General features: G+C 46.5%; 1 protein-coding gene across 3 annotated transcripts; it reads right to left on the bottom strand.

Moving 5' to 3' along the window:
- Window positions 1-1,073: 1,073 nt before the first annotated feature.
- Window positions 1,074-15,394, bottom strand: CEACAM1 (CEA cell adhesion molecule 1). Of its 3 annotated transcripts, XM_045292270.1 has the most exons (9): window positions 15,242-15,394; window positions 13,966-14,325; window positions 10,991-11,269; window positions 10,389-10,643; window positions 8,534-8,812; window positions 5,716-5,836; window positions 4,796-4,848; window positions 4,125-4,150; window positions 1,074-2,902 (listed from the first exon to the last, which is right to left on the bottom strand). In XM_045292270.1, exons 1-9 carry the CDS (start codon window positions 15,303-15,305, stop codon window positions 2,780-2,782), a joined length of 1,560 nt encoding a protein of 519 aa, XP_045148205.1. In that variant the 5' UTR covers window positions 15,306-15,394; the 3' UTR covers window positions 1,074-2,779. The 3 variants fall into 3 exon arrangements, with proteins under 3 accessions (XP_045148205.1, XP_045148207.1, XP_045148206.1); XM_045292271.1 differs by lacking the exon at window positions 4,796-4,848 and having other exon boundaries at window positions 2,814-2,902; XM_045292272.1 differs by lacking the exons at window positions 10,389-10,643; window positions 10,991-11,269.
- Window positions 15,395-20,847: the final 5,453 nt, after the last annotated feature.

Raw genomic sequence — 20,847 nt, 5'->3', positions numbered from 1 at the left:
CCAACACACCAGCCCTCCCTGGGAGGATGATGAGGCTATCTGCTCCTATGATGCACAGCTTCAGAAACCAGTAGGGTCCCTCTGAGTTGGAACTGACTGAATGGCAGCACGATGGAAGGAACCAGGCAAGCATACTTAGGCAATCATTTTCTTTTCCACAGGAAGACTGGCAGATCCTCCAGGAAGGCTGGAGCTGTGGTCTGGGGCTTTCAGTTACATTTATTATTATTTTTTCTTTTTTTAAACATCATTTTATTAGGGGCTCTTACAGCTCTTATCACAATCCACACATCCATCCATTGTGTCAAGCACATATGTTGCCATCATCATTTTCAAAACATTTTCTTTCTACTTGAGCCCTTGATATCAGCACCTCATTTCCCCCCTCCCTCCCTCATGAACCCTTGAAAATTTATAACTTTTTTCACGTCTTACACTGACCACTGTCTCCCTCCACCCACTTTTCTGCTGTCCGACCCCCTGGGAAGGGGTTATATGTAGATCATTGTGATCAATTTCCCCTTCCTTCCCCTACCTTCTCCTTCCCCTCCTGGTATCACTACTCTCATTAGTGGTCCTGAGGGGCTTATCTGTCCTGGATTTCTTGTATTTCCAGCTCTTATCTGTTGCAGTGTACATGCTCTGGTCTAGCCGGATTTGTAAGGTAGAATTGGGGTCATGATAGGGGTGGGGTGGGGAAGGAAGCTTTAAAAACTAGAAGAAACTTGTAGGGTATGGTGCTACACTGTTCCCTGACTGGCTCATCTCTTCCTTGTGACCCTTCTGTAAGGGGCTGTCCAATTGTCTACAGATGGGCTTTGGCTCTCGACTCTGCACTCCCCCTCATTGACATTAATATGATTTTTTGTTTTGGGTCTTTGATGTCTTAGACTTTCTTTCTTAGCCAGTGAATTTAGCAAATGAATTTAGCCAAAATTTCTGATGACTAGAGCAGGTACCTTCAACACTCAGAAATACACTTACTCTGACTCCCCATGGAGGAATATTTACCTTCTTTCTTCCGCCTGTAAAGAAGACACTTTCCAGAGCCGTATCAGATGTGAGGCAGAATGTCTGGTCTGAACATATATTTTATTATAAATACAGGGCAAATCAATGGAAAATAATTCATCCAGAAACAGAAGGGAAAAAAATTCAGTGGCCTTAGCCAGGCAAAATTAAATAACACGGCATAGAGAGGATGAGGGCAAGTACACAGTATGTACCAAGGTTGGGAAATCGTGAACGCCCACTTTGGAACCCTCTAAGGCACAGCACGAAGCAGTCAATATTGAAAAAAAAAATCCTCTTTCTGACCCCCTTCCAGGAATTCTATCCGTGTAGAAGAATGCTGGGAAGGAAGCACATTTTCCTGCGTCCAACCTTCCTTCCTTCCGCTTTATTCTAAGGCATGCAGGGACCCAGACCTCATAGGACAAAAGCGAACCTTCAGAGACGGGTTAGGAAGCCTACAGTTCTGTCCTCATCTTCCCCCTCATGTCCCAATACATTCTCATAGCTCCTGTCCCCAAGGGGCTATTAGCACCACGGTGGCTTCCTAGGTTGCACACAAGGCCAACAGCACGAGTGACAGTGCTCCTTTTAGGGGCCGCTCACTTTTCAAGAACCGAACACACGTTGCAGAAGCCAAGGATTCCTGAGAAAGCCCAGTGGAGCCGACAGAGAGGATGGAAGGTGGGTGCACAGGGAGAAACCTGGAACAGAGTGGTATTCTGAGATGCCTGGAAACTGAGGTAGATTCACTTCTAGCTATGGGTGAGGAACGTGCCTCCTGTGACCTTCTGTTTGGAGCCCTTGGTTCAAAAAGGCCAGAGGAGCTCCTGGCAAAGGGAACCCAGTGGACTTTGGTTTCTTTCAACAAAGGCTGTCAGATTGGCTTATACAACTGAGGTGTACAAAAACAGCTTTTACAGAAATAATGAAATATTGCAACAATTTAAATGGTGGTTTATCTCAAAAAAGTCGGGGGGGGGGGGAATCCAATACCCTCAAATTTTCATTCTTTAACAGTAATTTAAATAATATTCCGAAAGTTCTTCTGGATTCCTTTCCCAAGTTCCCAGCAGATTGTCTCTATTACAAGATGACTTCTTTAACCTTGTTTTGATTGAATGCCATAAAGATATGTAGAAAGTATATGCACACTTGCATTTTCCATTAGAAATGGATAGTTCTTCTAGTTTCTTCAGGTGGGTTTTCTCGTGTTAAGCTTGCAAAAAGTTTAGATTATATTCTTAATAATTAGCAAAGTGCATCCTCCCTGGTCCTATAGGTTGACAGCTCTGACAGTAGATATCGTTGTAGAGTTACACAGTTTAGTTTGCGGCATATATTTGATTTTCACACTTGGCTTTGAAGAGACAGGAGAAGTTATTATGCTTTTACTTTTTCTTTCCTTTTCTGGCACACAACTCTCAAAGTTATGATAAATTCAAATTAGACTCCGATGGGACAGGACTTGGGTGGGAAGGAATGAGTATGCTCTGAAGAGGTAAGTTTAAAAAAAATCTAGGTGAGGACTGGGGGAGGGATGGGGAGATCCTAGGAACTGTCTCTCAAAGTTGTCTTTGCCAAATTTCATGGCGTCTACTGATGGCAGGGCCTATGACTTAGTAGGCTTGTGGCAGAGCAGTAAGGAGTGCAGCTTGGAAGTGGGATTGTTTTCCTTTTCCCTTGAGGGTAAATGGATCTCCCGTGATGAGGATGGCAAGGACCTGGAATAAATACATCGGTAGTGTCCTGAGCACGGCAGGTTGTGTTACTTCTTTTTAACTTCTGTATAAATTGTTTCTGTGGCCACTGGGGCTGGGGAGTCTGAAGTTGGAGTTTTGGGTTGCTGTGGCGTACTGAAGCTCACGGCAGTGTATGCAACTTCATTAGCCTGAAAAGAAGAAGTACCAACAAGTCAATCAGTGTCAATGGCCATGCCTCCCCCTGGCATGTCTTGATGTAGCACCACTTACTACCACCACTTTTAGCTTCGGTCAAGGGCTTTTGTTACTCATTATCTCTGTCTGATAAACTCCTGTTGAATGGTCATTAGAAGAAACACATTATCGTATTCTCACAACGGAAGACACAACAGCAATGAGAATGAACAGACTATAAATACCCAGAACAATGTGTATGGAAGCCACAGAATGTAACGTTGAATGAGAGCAAACCAACAAAGCTAATCTGGAAGTGAGGATAGGGGTTACTCTTGGAAGGGATATGACCGGAAGAGTTTTATTTTGGGGTAGATGTTGCTTACATGGGGGTGGAGAATGGTGTTCCTAAGGACTTTTCAGTGGATATGTGTGTTCTTTATAAAATGAGAGAAGCTGTGTAAAATTATTATCCAGGAACTAGGACCTCCGATGTCCTCGATGATGGGGATTATGCTTTTGACAGGAAGAGGAAGGTGAGAATGAAGGTGGAGAAGGGAGGATTATTTAGTCACTTCTTTGTGCTCGGCCTTGTGCGAGGTACTTGACATAACAATATTTAACCCCGTCAACTTCGCTTGTAGATAGTCAGATAGCTCACTTCACAGATGACAAAGCCGAGGGTCAAAGAATTGAAATTACTTGCTCAAATTCACAGAGATACTAAGAATCATAGTCAGAAATCAAATACAGGGTGGGGGTAATTCCAAAATCCAACTCCTTGCTAAGAGGTGGACCCATGGAAGCCATTAACCAATGCTTTTTTGTTGCTCCACTTTGACTCAATCCTGATCTTAGAGAGTAGTGTTCAAGAGTAACTGAACCTAGAGTTATTGTTCAGGGGGAATTGAGCTTATTTAATAGTGGTGAAACAATTTGGACCGGATAGTGAGAAAGGTTTTACAACTTGAAGAATGCAGTAATTCTCACTGAATTGTACATGTACAGATGGTTGAGTTGGTATACAGGGAGGCTTCAAGAAAAAACTCCTGGAAAAATGGAATGAAAAGCTAATGGATTTTCCCGTGAAGTCTTTGCAGCACCCTTGTCTATCTTGTTATGTGCATTTTCATCTCGCTGCTTTCAGCTCTTGCGCTCACTCTCGTCTTGAACACAGAACCACTCATTACAAACAGAGATCTTTCCATGAGAAGTTGAGCGAGTGAAAATGCTTACCATGTTAGGCAGAGAGTATTCCTGATCTGGGAAAGGAAAAGAAGAGTTTCACATTAATGAACATGCCAAGCTGACTTACAGCCTTTGAACAGCCGTGTTCCTAGGCTGTTGTTAATTTCTAGCCAAAGAGGAAGCAGGTGGTGGGGTGGTAAGGAGTGGCCCATGATCAGAGGAGAAATTTCCATCCCTGTGAGTCTGTGGTCCAGCAGCATTAGGATAAGAGGAGGGGCAGGAATGCAGTCTTAGGCGGCCTCAGGCCATTTCTGAAATTTTTATCAGTGCACAGACCTTGATTTTGACCTTTGATTTCTCAGCAGTACGGTCTAGTGACAGGAGGGGTCGTGACACCTGCAGCACCCAGTGCACCCACAAGTCAGGGAAAAGCCTCACCAAGGGAGAGTGCCCACATCCGTAATAGAGGCAGGAGTGGAAGGAGTAAGGATGAGGGAATGGCTCCTGGAAACATGTCCATCTTGCTGAGGCCTGGTTGGCCGGGGCTGTGTCTCAGGGGAACCTTCTGAGGTGAGGACCTATGCCAACTTCTAGTTGGGGAGCAGAGATCCCTCTGTAGACGTTCAGCAGGCAGAGAGAGGTCTGGGAATCTGGGAGTTGCTAGAGGGCAGGGCAGGAGGTGGAGCACATCAACCCTCACGTTGGGAGGCTTTACTTACTGTGGTTGGCTGCTGAGGGTTTCTGCTCTGTAAGATCGTGCTGGTCGCCTGCCCTAAATAAATACCAGACACTGTGACTTCTTCCCTCAAACACAGGAAAGCTGCTCTCTGAATCGAGAAGGACACTTTCAGCAGGTAACTCCTCCGTGTTCGCGGACACCTTTCCTCCGAGGCCCTTGTTTGTCACCACTGCAAGGGCTGACTCATCTCCACTTGCTAAGTATGCATGTGTTATGGTGGGGTTTGTAATATGCCATCAAATCAGTTTTCAACTCAAAGAGACCCCAGGTGACAGGGTTTTCTAGGAAGCAGTCTTGACAGGAGCCGATGGGCAGGTCCTTCTCTGGAGGAGCTGCTCCCTGGGTGGGTTCTAACTGTCCACCTAGGACTTAACTCTTGTCCCAGTTCAGGAGGAGATACTGCTGTGTCTCCTCCAATGTGCAGTTAGGCTAATTCTTTACCAGCTGCTTCCATTTCCATGAGGCGCACAGACTGCTGTTTTCTCAGCTTATTGCCCGGAGGCCTTCTGGGTATTTCTGGTTTCCCTTACAGTGCGTTCCTCTCTCATCCCTCCCTCCTACTATGTGGTCACCAGGGCACAGGCCGTCCTGTTGCTGGCTGTTCCTGTTTTCATTTTCTCATTTATCTTCCTTTGGACCCTGACTTCCCGACGGTGGAACAGAAGCATACACTTGGGCATTTTTCATCCCATGGGAGTGGGGAACTCCATGTCCAAGAGGCAGTGGGGTACTGGGAGCATGAAGACCAGGGAAGCAGAGACCTTAGTGCTGTGCAGCAGGAGTTTAGGAAGGAGGTAGAGGAGGCCCAGACCCAGAGGCAGAGGTGAAGAAGAGCCTGTTCTCTCCCCTCAGCATGGCAGTTAGTTTTGGAAAAAGCAGAGCAAGAGAAAAACATCATACCCTGCAGTCTTCCTGACCCACAGACAGTACACCAGAGCTGCTACCAGGGACACGCAGGCCAGAACTCCAATCACGATGCCAGCAATGGCCCCAGCTGAGAGGCCAGAATTGCTTGCATTTGCTGTTGGAAGAAAACAACAACAACCAAAAATCAGAAGGAAAGAATGCCAAGCATTTGGCAAGTCAAAGTCAAGGGGGGCGGGGTGTGCTTGGGGAAACAAGTTTCAGCAGGAAGTAGCCTGTTACTTGTTCCTTCAACAGATAGGTGTTTCTAGAGAGAGTGCTGTGAGGTGACTGGCAGACTGTATCCCGCCCTTTTCCCCCTCCTCTCGTTTATGTTGTTTGTAGGTTGATGAACAATCTTGTCTCAGTTCCATCCCGGCCTGTCTGCACTCAATGCCAGCTGGTCTTTAATGTTAATGCTAGCTACTCAGATCCTTTGGAAGCTTTGGGAATGTGAGAAAAGCTGGATGGTGTTTTTGTGTTGTTAGAACTTCCCTCTTGGCTTCTCCACCTTTCCTGGTCACATGTTCTTCTCAACTTCCCAGGTGTGGCAGCCATGACGATGCACCTCTCCGATCTCCTGTGCTGGGGACTTAGCTGTTGGAATAGCCAGACTGCTGTGCTCCGAATTCACCACTTTGTTTCCACAGGGACCTTGCTTCCCACAGGCTCCCAGCAGGGCAACTCAAGCAGGCCCTGCCTGGGGACAGTTTCCTCTGACTGGCTTGAGGACTCCCCATGGCTTTGTGGACACATTCTCAGGACTCCTAGACTCTTTGACTCACTGCTACTGCGTCACCTGCAACTCAAAGTGCCCCTACAGGACCGAATGGAAACGCTCCTGTGAGTTTCCGAGGCTGTTCATTCTTACGGGAGCAGAAAGTCTCATCTTTCTCCCTCGGAGCAGCTGGCAAGCCAGCAGGGAACCTGTCATGTCACCAAGGCTTCTCTTTAGGACTGCTGCAGCCTACAACCTCCTTCATTGCCATTCCCCCTCACAGCGCTCAGATCTGCATCAGGGCCCAGCACTCTCAGGGCCCTCCTGCCTGGCTCCAATTTCCCCCAGAGACCTCTTCTCTAATAATTATCTTTTAAAAAAAATTGTATCGAGGGCTCTTACAATTCTTATTACAATCCATACATCAATTGTGTCAGGCACACCTGCACACAGGTTGCCATCATTCTTTTCTAGACAATGTCTTTCTATTGAGTCCTTGGTATGAGCTCCTCTTCCTACGCCCCCCCCCCACCCCCCCCACCCCCGTGAGCTCTTGACAGATTATAAAGCATTATGATGTCCCATCTAACACCGACTGCTCTCCCCTTTCCCCGCTGGTTTCCGTGATCTTCCCCCTGGAGGAGAGTGTGTGGTTCTCTGGTGATCATTATGATCGGTTCCCCCTCTAATAATTATCTTGCTTGTCTAATGGCATCCTTGTTGCTCCTTCGGATTAAAACTAACATATCAGACTTAATATTTTGCATTTAACTTAAATGAAAGTAAAAAAATTTGCATTTATCTTTTTCTCTTTTTTAATAGTGTTTTCCTTCCATTAACTATCCAGTGTTGATACTGAATGTGTAACAGTTAATCTGTTGACAAAAGGTATCATTTTAGTCACTATAATGTCTTGCATATTTTAGTCCAGATCTTGTATCAATTAATTTTGAATTATAGAATTTTAAAAAAACTTTTTAAAGAATCAATCATTATAGAATAAACTGCCAGGAAGACAAGGACCACTCAGTAAATATTTTTAAATGCTTTCCTCAAGAAAACCTTTTTATGTTTTATCAGTAGTTGCTTTCAAAACCAAGTGGCACTGCCATGGCTTTTCTCAGGTCTGTAAGTATTATTAAAAATGGTACAAACAGTGAAGCACTTGGCCACTACACTAACCCCACGGTTAGCCACCTTAGAAGAAAGACCTAGAGCTTGACTTCTGAAAGAGCCCACTCAACTCTTAACTTCTCCCCCACACCCTTTCCCATATTTAGCCAATAATCAGTCAGTTTCTGTGAAATGCATTCCCTCCCACTTCCACTTATATACCTTTTGCTTCAGCTTCTATATATTTTTTTAAATTTCTGTGGGAATCATTTGGGGCTGAGCCTGGTACTCAAGGCTGGTTGTTCATGTGACTGCTAGCTAGTATTTATTGGGTGTGTCATGTACCAGATCTTGTGCAGAATATTGCGCATATATGTTATTTGATCCTTATAGTCATCATGCCACACAGACATTATTTACATTTTACAGAAGAAAAACTGAAGTTTGGAGCGGTGAAAAAAATTCATCCAAAGTCTTACATCTCATAGGAGGTCTAATAGACTTGACTTCTAGCCTTCCTGACTCCACGGCTAATACTAGTGGTAGCAATAATAAGAGCTAACCTTCATGGAACATTTTCTCTGTGTATGAGAATCTTCATGGTTTAATGGAAGAACACATTAAACCTTAAAAATCATCTTATAAATCAGTCCTTTTATTATAATTTTTGGTTGAGGAATCTGAGACTTGGAAATTCAGAATCTCGTGCCAGTCACACCTGGAGATCAGTGTTGGTATAGGAAACTTATAAATAGCTTTGTTCAGAGCCTGTGACCACTTCACCATTGGTACAACTCTTATCACAATCCATACATCCATCCATTGTGTAAAGCACATTTGTACATTCATTGCCACTTCACCATTGTTTACTGTAATCATCTACTCACTGACGTTCTGTCCCAAGTCACTTTTACCCATGTTGCCCACCATTGCAAGAGTTAGTCTATGCTGAGAAGATGTAGGAGGGCATAAAGTGTCACTCACCTTCCACAGTCAGGGTGAGGGAGTCACTTTTCTGGGCATTGCCTGGATTGGAGACCTCACACTGATACTTCCCGGCATCCTCCATCCTGACAGGGTTTATGGTGAGGGAGCTGTTGTCCTGGGACAGCTTCATCCTCTCCGTGAGCCTCAGTCTTTCACCATCGTGGAACCAGGAGATGGAGATTCCGTTGTGTTTGGTGAGGCAGGTGAAGACCACCGGCCCTGTATGTTCTGAGACTGTGGTGTTGCTGGCCTGGATGGAGGGCTTGGTCAAGGCCTCTGTGGGAAAAAGAGGAGGTGACTGAGAGGGGGACTGGGGTTGGGAGCCATCTTTTTCTAGGAGCTCTCAGCCACCTTGGAGGCCCCACAGTGAGCCCGGAAGTTGACCCAGAAGGTGCTCCTGACCTTGCACAGAGGCACCTCTGTCCAGGTGGAGATCCATGAGAGCAGGATGGCCACTCCCCTCGCTAGGAAGTAGATGCAGCCCCAGGGCCTCTGTAGGATCAGCGCAGGACCTCTTCCCAGCCTACCTGTGCACCAACCTTGTTACTGGGTGGGATTCTACTTCCCAAACTGTTCTTGTGACCCTTTCCTAGAGTCTCCTGTGGCTGTGAGAGATCAGGCCCTCTCCGGCAGGCAAGCTTGTGTATGTGAGGAAGGCAGGCTGCCTGCATTGTCCAGGTCAGGGCCAAGGCAGCTGCACATACAGAAGGGAAGGCCCTTCCTTTTAGCTAAACAGTATGCTAGGGAATAATAAGCCCAGCCAGCCCAATCAACACTCTTTAAGAAATTAGAGTGATTCCAATCTCAAGGATTTCTCAATCTAGAAAAAGTTTTGCTTCCAGTCTGTGAATCCAGTATCAGGTGATGGAAACCTTAGAGAGAAGTAGTTATAATCTTAACAGAGGTTAGGCCTCGGCTGTCTCTGTAAACCGCAGTGAGACCCAGGAAAGCTGGATGGAGGTACTGCCTTGTTTTTTGGGGGTCTGGGAAGTTTCTTACCTTTGACAGCGTGCAGCCTTACTACTTTCCTCTTGAGCTCTGCGAGTGGAAAATTACTTGCGTTTTCCCTTTCTGACAGGTTTCTATCACACACAGGGTCCTGCGTTCACAGGTTGAAATAATATATATTTTGCCCTGCCCCTTCTCTTCCATGTAGAGACTTTGTGGGTAAATCAGCCTAGTTTTCCAAGGACGCTCCGTGACGCATGGTTTTCCTTGTGAATGCTCTGTGTCAGTGTCATGCAGTTTATCCATCTGTGACTTTTCTGTCAGGATGCAGCTTCAGATGCATCACCCCTAAGCTGTCCTCCCTTTCCTGCAGCCTGACCTAGTGTGGTTGAGGCATTGTGACCTGTGTATTTTTTAGTGTGCACACTCGCTCCACACTTCCATGTCCGGCCATAGATGGTGTCAGAACCAGGCTGCTGAGTGAGGAATAGGGAACAGAGCAGGGGGCAGAACTTCAGCCTGCCCATCACTCCTCTGGGTTTGTATCATCCTCTCAAATCAGAAACATGTGAGCCTGTTGAAAGCTTTGTAGCATATGGAGTCAGTGAAAGAAAACAAAGAGATGACAGAATGTGACAAGTTAGTGACAGGCAGATTATTTTGAGGAAACGTCTACCTACCCCCCTGTAGATATGAAGCCCCTCCTCCCATTGCCCCTATTCCAAGCCCCACCCACATTCCAGACTGGATCCAAGGACAGAATTTGGGATTTCCGTGTGCCTAGGGGACATAGACTGTAGGTTAACTTCCATGAACGTCCAGATGAACGTCCACCAGACGAACCAGAAAACCAGACGAACATCCACCCCAGAGCTCAGGGCTGCCATTCCAGGGAGCCACTTACCAGACACTGTGATAGTCTTGATTGTGGTTCTATTGAGGTCAGTGACAGGGTTATGGACACGGCAGGCATAGCTCCCACTGTCACCCACAGTGATGTTGGGGATAAAGAGCTGCTGTGTGGATTGCCTGTAGGTTTCATTGATAAACCAAGAATACTGTGCAGATGGGTTAGAAACTGCTTGACAGGTGAGATTGATGTTGTCCCCTGGAGAGTAATGCTCAGCTGAGGGGGAGATGGTGGGGGTGTCTGGTCCATCTGGAGCAAACAGAACAAACCCATGTTGTCATGGAACCGGAGGGAAGGGCCACAGCTTCCCTCTGAGAGCCCCTTACTACCCTGAGCCTGATTCTGAGACTACTGACCTGTTTCTCCATCTCAAGCATTGTCCCTGAGCATGCCATTGACCAGGGGCAGCCCCTCCCCTTTTTGTCCTGCATGACTATGCTTGCCTCTGTTTCCCAGAGAAAGGATGCCATGGCCAGCCTGGCTGTCCAGGGGCTGATGGTTCATGTACTTAGACTTGAGTAGCCTAACGCTGGCTGGACTCTGACAGTGGGGAATTGGGTGGAAGCCTCTGTCATGTGTAAACACAAATTACTCACAGGAAACATTCAGGAAGAATGGGTCACTATGGTTGGAACTCACTGGGTTCCTGGTTCTACATTCGTAAAATCCTGATTCATTCCTTGTGACATTGTGTATAGTGAGATTCCTGTCGTCCATGGACAGCTCCAGCCTGGAATTGTCCGGGAGGCTCTGATTGTTTATCAACCACTGGTAGGTTGTGTTCTGAGTTTCAGGTTCACACAATAAGGTTACAGAGTCCTTGTCCTCCACAGGGTTGGAGCTGTTGCTCTCGATGGAGGGTTTGGGTAACTTCCCTGTCAGATAAAACAGAGTAAAGATTACCTCTTTGGTACCTTTGATTCCTGCAAAGGCATCTTCCAATCAGAGTTGGCATTGCGTTCCTTGCAGCCAACCTAGAGTGATTAGCATATTTGTCTTATAAGAAAAATACTTGACAATGGAGTACCAGAGAATATAAGGCTTACCAGCTTATATTCTATTAATTTAAAAAATCTTATATTTTCTCAAATTTTCATGAAGGAGCAGGTATAGAGATCAGAGATGATCCCTGGCCTCTCCTGGCTCTTCTCTGATCAGCTGGCTGCTTGATTCTCATCAGCAGAATCTTTTGTGTTCTGCAGTCCCCGAAGCTCTCCAATTCTACATTGTCCAGCCCAGGTGTTTTTTCTGAAACTTCTTTTCAAAGATATTCTAGATGTGGGTAAAGATGGGACTTCTTATTATTCTCCAGTCTGAAGATATGGGGCAGCCTGGTCTGGTGACTGGGTGCTATGAGTAGAAATTACACTCAGTGAAACTAGGAGTGAGCCCAGTGGTGAATCTAGTGGTCAGGCCAGAAGGTCAGAATATGGGGAAATTCTCCTCAATATTTTATGGTGACTGAGGAGAGAGCTCATGGCCCACTGATCTAAAATCAAGGAATAATCTAGAAAACAGTGAATGAATAAGCAGGAAATGGCTGGCTTAAAATAGGACCCTTTTCTCTCTCCTGGATCTTGAATGCCCCTTGTTACAGGGCTGAGGACAGGTAAGATAACATCTACCTGTCCTGAAATACATGTGGACAGTTCCACATGCAGAGGGGGTCACTAGCAGGAAGTGAGGAGAGCATGCACTTGCTGTGGGTCTGGCCATTATGGACCACTTGTGTGGAGTGTACTTGAATATAACTTTGATTGCGTAAATGTTGAAATTTCTCCCATATGTGAAAATGATTATCAGTGACCAAAGATCCAAGACCAATTGCTGGAAGGAATATTTGTAACAGAACACTAGACGCTTTTAGGATAAGCCCTGGTGGCCAGCAAAGATCACAGTACCATCAAAGGACCATACTGAAGCCAGCTTGAAGTCAGGGTCTCCCTGGATGGGGAGAGACAGGTGAGCCTGCTGAGGGGATAGAATTGATCAGAGGGGAATTCTGAGGTATCTCACTCAATACCGAAGGAGGAAAGACATCAAACTAGAAGAACTGGTGTTAGTCAATGCAGGAAAGAGGTCTTTGTCACTAACTCCTCACCGAGAGATTGTGAATCACTCATTATTCACTCACCGTTCCCTCCTCCCTTCCTTTAGAGCAATATGTTACCTGCTGGATCTGCTGTGCATGGGGAGAGAGAAAGCAAAGTCCTTTATGCTCCAGGGGGAAAACACAGAACAATTCAGTCAACAAACACGGTAATGACTCCCCTCCATTGTAGGGAGCACATAGATTGGCTGTATGGACATGGAGGCGTGTGTATGACTATCAAAGTAAATAATTTTGTTCTTAAGTTAAGCAGCATTAACAGTTCATTTGTCTGACCCCTTCCCTGCCCCTCACCTCCACCCCCATAAAAATCTCTTTCTTCTAACTTGGGATGTCTAAGAGCAAAGCATCTGAACCTGTGGCTGCATTCGGGTCCACCTCCTGAAAAAGGCCACCAAAGTTGTAGGAATGGTCAGCGTTGAGGCTGCAGCAGATCTTGGCATGAAGCTGATCTGATAGTCATGGTCCCTGTGAGCCTGATTCAGCAGTTCTTCTCTCCAGGCCTCAGTTTCCCCTCAGTAAGGTCAATGAAAGGATAAATGGTATCTCATTTGCAAGGCTCTCTGAATGAACCTGTACGTATTTACAATTGCCTTACTTAAAGCGAGGTCCGGAGGAGCTGCACAAACAATACTTCCTTACAGCGTTAAGGTCTGAGAAGCCCACAGGGGAAGCGCTACCCTGTCCCACAGGGTTTCCATAAGTCAGCGTTGACTGGATGACAGTGAGTTTGGTCTTTTGTTGTAGTATCTTCTCCACCCACCAGAGGGCTCCTCAGATGGAAACACACTCACTACCTGTAGCATCTTCTCCCCTCTTTCTTCCTCCTGGGGACACTGACCTTCCTGGGAAGTCGTCTAAATTGCCTAGGGTAGTCCGCTAATGGTCCGGGGCACCGGTCTATCTCTGGTCTCAAACTGAACCTCAGCGGAAGGACTCGGTTTATTATTCACTGACTAGACTATCTCTTGGAGCTGAGCTCTGGCTCCAGGAGCCCAAGACTCTGAAGTCAGTCCGTTGTTGCTCCTAGTCAGCCCTGCCCAGGAGGAGAATACGGAATCCTGGTGACAGGCTCCTCAGGCTCAGGAAGCATCAGACCTAGGACACGGTGTGGAAGGGCCTTCTTGAGCATGAGTTTGTCTATGAGGACCCGGGAGTCACTCAGGCCAGGGCCTGACCAAATGCTCCAGGGTCACCTTCAGGTGAGGAGCCACAGGGGGTGGGGGGATTGATTGAGTGATCACTCATTTGCTTAGTTAAGCCCTCTCAGAGTCTCCTCTCTGAGGGAGGGAAAGTCTGTAGGGTCTAGATTCAGGAAAGGAATTCTCATGGAAATGCTCAAATCCAGGAATGGAATAGAGTAGTGAGTGTAGGCCCAGTAAAGGTTCTTGATCTGTCAATCATCCTTAAAGTAGAATTAACCCCCTTCCCAGACTCAGAAGTCAGAGAGGGATGACTCACGGAATACAAGGATTTGTCCAGTCAATGCCTCAGGTACTCCGTCTGCCTTTGTTCTTTGTAGTAGGTAGGTTCCTGTGTCTGCCAGGGTGACATTCTGCAACAGGAGGGACCCATTGGGGTATATGGTCTCTCGACCCGTGTAGGCCGGTCCCCTAGTAAATATTCCAGATGATACTGCGTATGTTCCAATTCTATTGTTTTGTATTAGTACACTGTTCCCTTTATACCAATTGTAGAATGCAGCCTCTGCTTGTGAAGGGTTGCGGAGAAGAACATCCTGTCCTTCAGCAGCAGCGCGGGGCACGGATTCAATGGTGAGTTGTGCTGCGGTGGGCGGGCTCCAGGACAGTAACAGTGAGACTAGGAAGGAAGAGAGAGAGAGTGACGTCAGCACGTGGACGATGTGGTTGGGAGGGAGAACCGGGTCCTTGAGTCTGAGCAGCTCTCTCAGCTCTTGGACATGGAGGGAGAGGAATCCTTGGGATTGGAGTCCACAGACCTCTGTCCCCACTTCCATCCTGTCTGCTCTGTGTCCTCCATGGTGCGAGTCAACATCTGACATCACATGCAAATCTATTAGCTTGTGTATCTCCCTCTCCCCTAGCTGTGAGCCTCATGAAGGTGGGGGTGGGCTGTATCCCTAGTGCCTTAGACAGGGCTCACTGCCTACCCCCTCTCCCCCTAGGGAATCAGTGAAGGTTTTCTTCCACATCCTGGTGTTTCCTTGCTCATTCCTGAGATGGGTCGGCAAGGACAGTGTTTAGGGTACCTTGTGGAGACTTTTCCATGCTACCACATTGACGTATATTTAAAAAAGAAAAATTCTCAGTTTAAAATATTCATTGTTTAGAGACGGTTTATTTGGGAAACTTGAGGTGTTGTTCCCCTTACCAGTTCTCATGGTGTAATGGGGGAAGCGTTGGGCCGCTCACCACAAGGGCAGCAGTTTGAACCCACCAGCTGTGCCTCGAAAGCTAGACGGCGCTTTCTGCTCCAGGAAAGATTCACAGCCTTGGAAACTCGAAGGGGTAGTTCTACTCCGTGTTACAGAATTACTATAAGTCAGAATTGACTTGAAAATAGCACATTTTTTCTTTTCTGTTTCTTAACCAATTCCAGTTCCCTGACATTTCCTGATGCTGCCTCACCTTCCCTTTCTTCATCCTCTGTACTCACTGGGAGCTTTCTGTCACCTCCCAGACTCTTGACCTCTTGGGTAGACCCTGGCCTGTCTCTGTTCTCCCACTCTCCCACCCCATGAATTGTCCCCTCCTACCTGTGAGCAGTGCCCCTTGCCAGGAGCTGTGCCCTTTGCTGGGAGTGACTGAGGGGGCCTCCATGGGTCCCTGCTGCTCTCTGCTCCCGCTGTGGGAAGAACTCCGGCCCCAGAACTGCTCACAAAGCTGGTGCCCCAGAGGTGTCAGCTCTGCTGTCCTTCCTTCCTCTGAGCACCAAGCCCTGTCCTGGGGCGGGAGCTTCCCCAGGTCATGTGGTCTGGGGGCGGGGTCTATTCTTGGATGCCTCTTTTACCCTCCCTTTTCATTTCTGTTTCTAAGCTTCCTTCATTCCCTTCAGTCTGCACTGTAGCTTCCCTGGCAATTGCTGCTGGCCCTGGCTTCTCAGCCTTGACCCTCCCCACCTCATCCCACCCTGGTTCTGGGGTGAGCCCAGTGCTGGGGCCTGGGCCTCCAGGGCTGTGTCCTCTCAGAATCTGGGGTGGGGGACAGTTGTTTCTCCCATGGAGTTCCCCTCTCAACACCATTTGGCTTTTCCCTTAGGAGCAGGAGCTCTAGGGGTGACATCAGGATCTCTTGTCACTGAGAATTGTGCAGCAGAGTCACTTTATAAAGTGGCCAGACATCCAGATGATGCCTTAAAATGCTGCTTCAGCAGCTACACAGTTAATGCGGAGGATGCCCAGCAGGGCGGAGAACCAGTGATCTGGTTCCTGGAGATGACGTCTGACCCTCTCCTGTGTACATGAATAGTCAGAAAGGCAAGAGACCAAACTCACGGTCATCAAATTTGCTGTGAGTCCTACTGACCATGTGGAGACTGTAAATCTTCCTGGGAGCACATAGCAGCATCTTTCTTCTACTCGCGAGTTTCACCAGCTTGTCCTCGGTTTCCTGAGGTAGAGACAAAGAATCTGGCGTCCAGGAGGCAGTTCTATTTTTTTGGGTGGTGGTGGTGGTGTCAGTGAGAGGGGACATTTCCTTTGGGTCCTGAAGAGAGCAGGCTGGAGATGGCCGGTTGGGGGCTGTGGACCCATGTCCTCAGGGCAATGGTTCAGGGGGCCCTCTCTCTGGTATCTGTTGGCTGAGTAGTGGTCAGAGCCCATCAGCGTTCTCTCTGTCCGGGGCCGCCTGTGTCGTTGTCCCAGGTGAGGGACTATGCCCACTTTGCCTTACCCACGGGGGTGGGGTGGGGGTGGGGCCCACGCAGAGAGTGAGGAGCTGCACAGGCACCCCGGCAGCACAAGGGCCCTGAGTCTCAGGCAGGAGGCACAGGACAGAGCTGACCTGTAGGAGGGGCTCCTCTGGGTCTGTGGGCAGAGAAGATGGAGACCAGTCTCTGTTTCCACCTCTCTAGGGAAAAGCCACGCCCCTGTCTCAGGGGAAATTTTTTCCTGTGTTATGTCTCCCTCTGGAGGCCCTGAAGAGACCTGTGGCTAATAGCTTTTGGGGCACCAGGTTTGCAGCCCAGGCTCCTAAGGACATGACCTGGTCCTGACCCTGGACAAGAGGACCTTTCACCTTCAGGTTGGGGGTCATGCTCAGGTTCCGTTCCCTGCAGGTCTGCAGGCTGCTCTGGCCCCACCCCAGTGTAGGGTGCGGCCGGGAGCGGGTGGGAGGTGTGCAGAGGACCGCTGGTTCTCGTGTCTGGAGGGCTGTTCGCCCAGGTGGATGTCCTGCCCAAGAGCACCTTTCTGTCCCCAAGGCTCTAAGTGAGGAGCTTGGTGAGGTGTTTTCGGCTGCCCTCGAGAAACATGAACTGGGAGGTTGCCCCCACCGGCCCTACTCCCTGCTCTGCAATGCCCTAGGTTTCCATCCATCGCAGTCCTGGGCCATTGCCTCAAGGCGATCCATGTCCTTGTCTATCATCTGTGAGTGACCTTCCCACAGGGCTGATCTGGAGCATTGTCGCCCTAGGATGCTGGGGTTCTGTGAGGTGCTTATTAAGGGAGGGGAGGCCCTTGTGGGGTTAGCTCCTCTGAGATGGAAGGAAAGCTGGATCCTAAGAAATCCTGTCTCCAATCTGTGTTGTGAGTTCTCCTTATCCCAAGGACTCCTTGGAACTGGGAATATGGACCAGAAAACCAGAACCACGTATCCCCACAGATCAGGGGCCCTTTGTGGTGGGGAGTCTCACCCTAACTGCTTTGTGGTCACTAACGAGTTACCCGGGGTTAGTTATCTTGGAGCTAATTAGGTCTCTGTGCTCATTGTCAGGAGGGCACCATCCTTGACATTTTGAGCATTAAAACACCCACATCCCTGGGACAGCGCTAGGCACTTGCTGGCTTCCTCCTGTGTGGATGCCACTGGGTTTATGGACTGTGCTCTGACCTTCAGGAGTCAGCATGTGAAGTGACGTGGTTAGTCTTCCCCCATTAAATGAATATTTACTGCACAGATGTTACGTCAGGTCCTGTTTTAAGCCCCGGGGTTCCACACATAAGGCATGTGTTTGGAATGAGTGACATAATTTTAATGGCCGTGAAGGAGGACTCTCTGGGTATCTGAGCTGGTCTGGAGATCACAGAGAGCTTCTCCCACCTGGGAAGAGCCCTCTTGAGTGAGTCCTGAGCATGAGGGGATGTCGTCAAGGGAAGGGGGGAGGTTGTGGAATGAGGAACCTGGTTCAGCAGGAAGCACCTTCAAGTGGGCTGAACGTGGCTGGATGGAGGAGCTGACAGCGTCTAGTGTTGGTGGGTTGACAGTGAGGAGCAGTGTGGACTGAGGACTGTTGATGGGACTCACACCCTGCTGGCCTGGGGACAGAGTGAGGTGGGTCAGCAGCCTTCTTGCTGGAAGTGGGTGAGGTTCTAGGCTGTAAATAGCTTTGCTGCCCTCTGCTGGACTATTAGAAAATATACAATGAAAATCGTGCCAATTTTTTTAGTTGAAATGTGTTAGAGACACTGAGAGACATTTTATAATGATAAAAATGTCAAAATGTCAAGCATGTATAGCAATTATAAATATTAGAGGGGACTTCAAAACGTTTGTGGAAAAGTGGATTATAAGATGATGAATTTTTTGAAACTCACTTATACATACCTCTAGTAATAGAGACTTTAAATATGTAAAGTAAAAATTAACAGAATGAGAGCAATAAATAGACTGTATTACTTGGAGAATTTGAATAACAAATAGTAGATCTCGATAGAATACTACAAAAGAAATAGAGGACTTGAACAGCACTGTGGACCCACTAGATGAAACAGAACTCAACACCTAACACGAGCAGAACACACAGTAGTCTCCAGTCCAAACCTTTGGGCCTGAACAAAGGCTAACACATTATAAAATGTTAAAATAATTACAAAGTGTTTTCTCGGGCCCCAGTGGATTAAAACTAGAATGCAATAACAGAAGATTAACTGGAAAAATCTCCAAATATGTAGATATGAAGCAACACATTATGAAAACACTAAATGGTCAAAAGAGGAATTACGAAGGAAAATAGGAAATATTTAGATTTGAATGAAAATAAGCACAACAAACTAAATTTATGGGACACCCTGAGAGTAGTACTCAGCTGGAAATTTATAGTTAGACATTTATAGTACATTAAAAAAGAAGAAAGAGAGGTCTTCCAGCAAGATGACAGACCAAGCAGACAGGCTACCAAGACCCTCTACAACAGCAGTTCTCAACCTGTGGGTTGTGACCCCTTTGGGGGTCAAATGACCCTTTCACAGGGGTTGCCTAAGACCATCAGAAAACATACATTTCCGGTGGTCTTAGGAACCGAGACACCGCTCTTCTACCCATCTCCAGACGGGTCCACCCACATGCAGCTACAGATATACCCATATATGAGTACCTGGCGTGGTGACAGGTGTGTGTGACAGGGTTGATTCCATAACGTACTTATGCGGACCAGTTACACATGTGTAGAGTACAGCTACTGTGTAGAGAGCAGCTACTGTGTAGAAAGCAGCTGCTGTTTTGAAAGCAGCAGTATTGGAGGTAAAGCGACACTTCATGAATTATAATTACTGGGTAAATGTAAAGTCATGTACTGTAAAATCATCAACTACTGTAAAAAAATCTGTATCATGGAAATTTAATCTGGATGCTGATTGGTCTTTTTATATTCAGCAGTGGTTGATGTGACTACTGCCCCCTTGTGATAGTAACAGGTATGTAAAAAACAACAACAGAGAATGGTAAATCATAGGAAACTTTAATGAACTGTATTGACTGAACTGTGCTATGTATCATCTTTTGTATTATTAAAGCTATTGTTATATATTATTTTCATTAGAAAACCATCCCATGACAATAGATCATGTACAGAAGAACGTTAAGAAAAGAAAATGTAGTGAGGATTTTTTAGTGTGGATTTACCTCAATAATCACAGCAGGAATTGAGAAACCGCAATGTGTTCTTTTTTGTGAAGTTCTATCAGCTGAATCTATAAAGTCAAACAAACTAAAATGCCATTTTGATAGCAAGCATTTGAGCTTTGCCAGCAAGGATACCAACCATTTTAGAAGCAAAGCTGATGGACTCAAGAAAGCCAGACGTGACACTGGTGGTCAGAACCACAAACAAAATGTAGCAGCTATTGAAGCTTCATATTTGGTGGTACTCAGACTTGCCAGAGCTATGAAACCTCACACCATTGCTGAGGATTTACTGTTGCCAGCAGCCAAAGACATTGTTTGAGTTATAATCAGAGACGAATCTGTTACAAAATTGAGTGCAATTTCCTTATCTGATGACACTGTCCGCAGAAGAATAGATGAAATGTCTGCTGATATTCTTGATCAGGTAATCCAGGAAATTAAATCTGCTCCATTTCCAATATTTAGCATCCAGCTTGATGAATCTACAGATGTTGCAAACTGTTCACAGTTACTGGTTTAAGTGAGGTATATTAAATGATGGTGAGTTTAAAGATGAGTTTCTTTTTTTGCAAACCTCTTGAAACGACAACTACAGCACATGAAGTATTTGACACACTTGGTTCATTTCTGAAAGAGCGTAAGATTTCTTGGGAAAAGGTTTGTGGTGTTTGCACAGATGGTGCTGCACCAGCTATGCTGGGGTGTCAATCTGGATTTCAATATTTGGTATGAATGAGTCACCACAAGTCATAGGAACTCACTGTATGATTCATTGGTAAATATTAGCAACGAATATGCTGTCATAGAGATACAAGAAGTAATGAAAAGCGTCATAAGTTCTGTCAATTTTGTAAAGGTGAGCGCTTATATAGTCAACTGTTTTTGAAACTGCAATGAGTTGGATGTGCAGAATAATGCTCTGCTGTTTCACACTGAAGTGAGATGGTTGTCATGAGGAAAAGTTTTAAAACATGTTTTTGAGCTTTGTGATGAACTCAAAACATTTTTAAAATCAGAAAACAAGACTGCAGTTCGAAGTACTTTTCAGTGATAAAAGTGAACGGCAGAAAACTGATTTCTCTACAATGCCAGTTACAAAATTATGCATCAAGTGTTTGCAGTCATATCCCATTCTGTTTGAGACTCTGTTACGCCTTCTTCCATTTCCAACAACATATTTTTGTGAAACAGGGTTTTCCAGCTTGTTAGTTATCAAGTCTAAATACAGAAGTAGAGTTGTTATGGAAGATGATCTTCATTATGCAAAGACTGCCCCGAGAATTTCTGATCTGGTGAGAAA

The sequence above is a fragment of the Echinops telfairi genome, unplaced genomic scaffold (genome assembly GCF_000313985.2).
Source record: "Echinops telfairi isolate 266 unplaced genomic scaffold, ASM31398v2 ScPeMD7_655;HRSCAF=1070, whole genome shotgun sequence".
Classification (NCBI taxonomy): Eukaryota; Metazoa; Chordata; class Mammalia; order Afrosoricida; family Tenrecidae; genus Echinops; species Echinops telfairi.
This window is presented reverse-complemented; position numbering and strand designations above follow the sequence as displayed.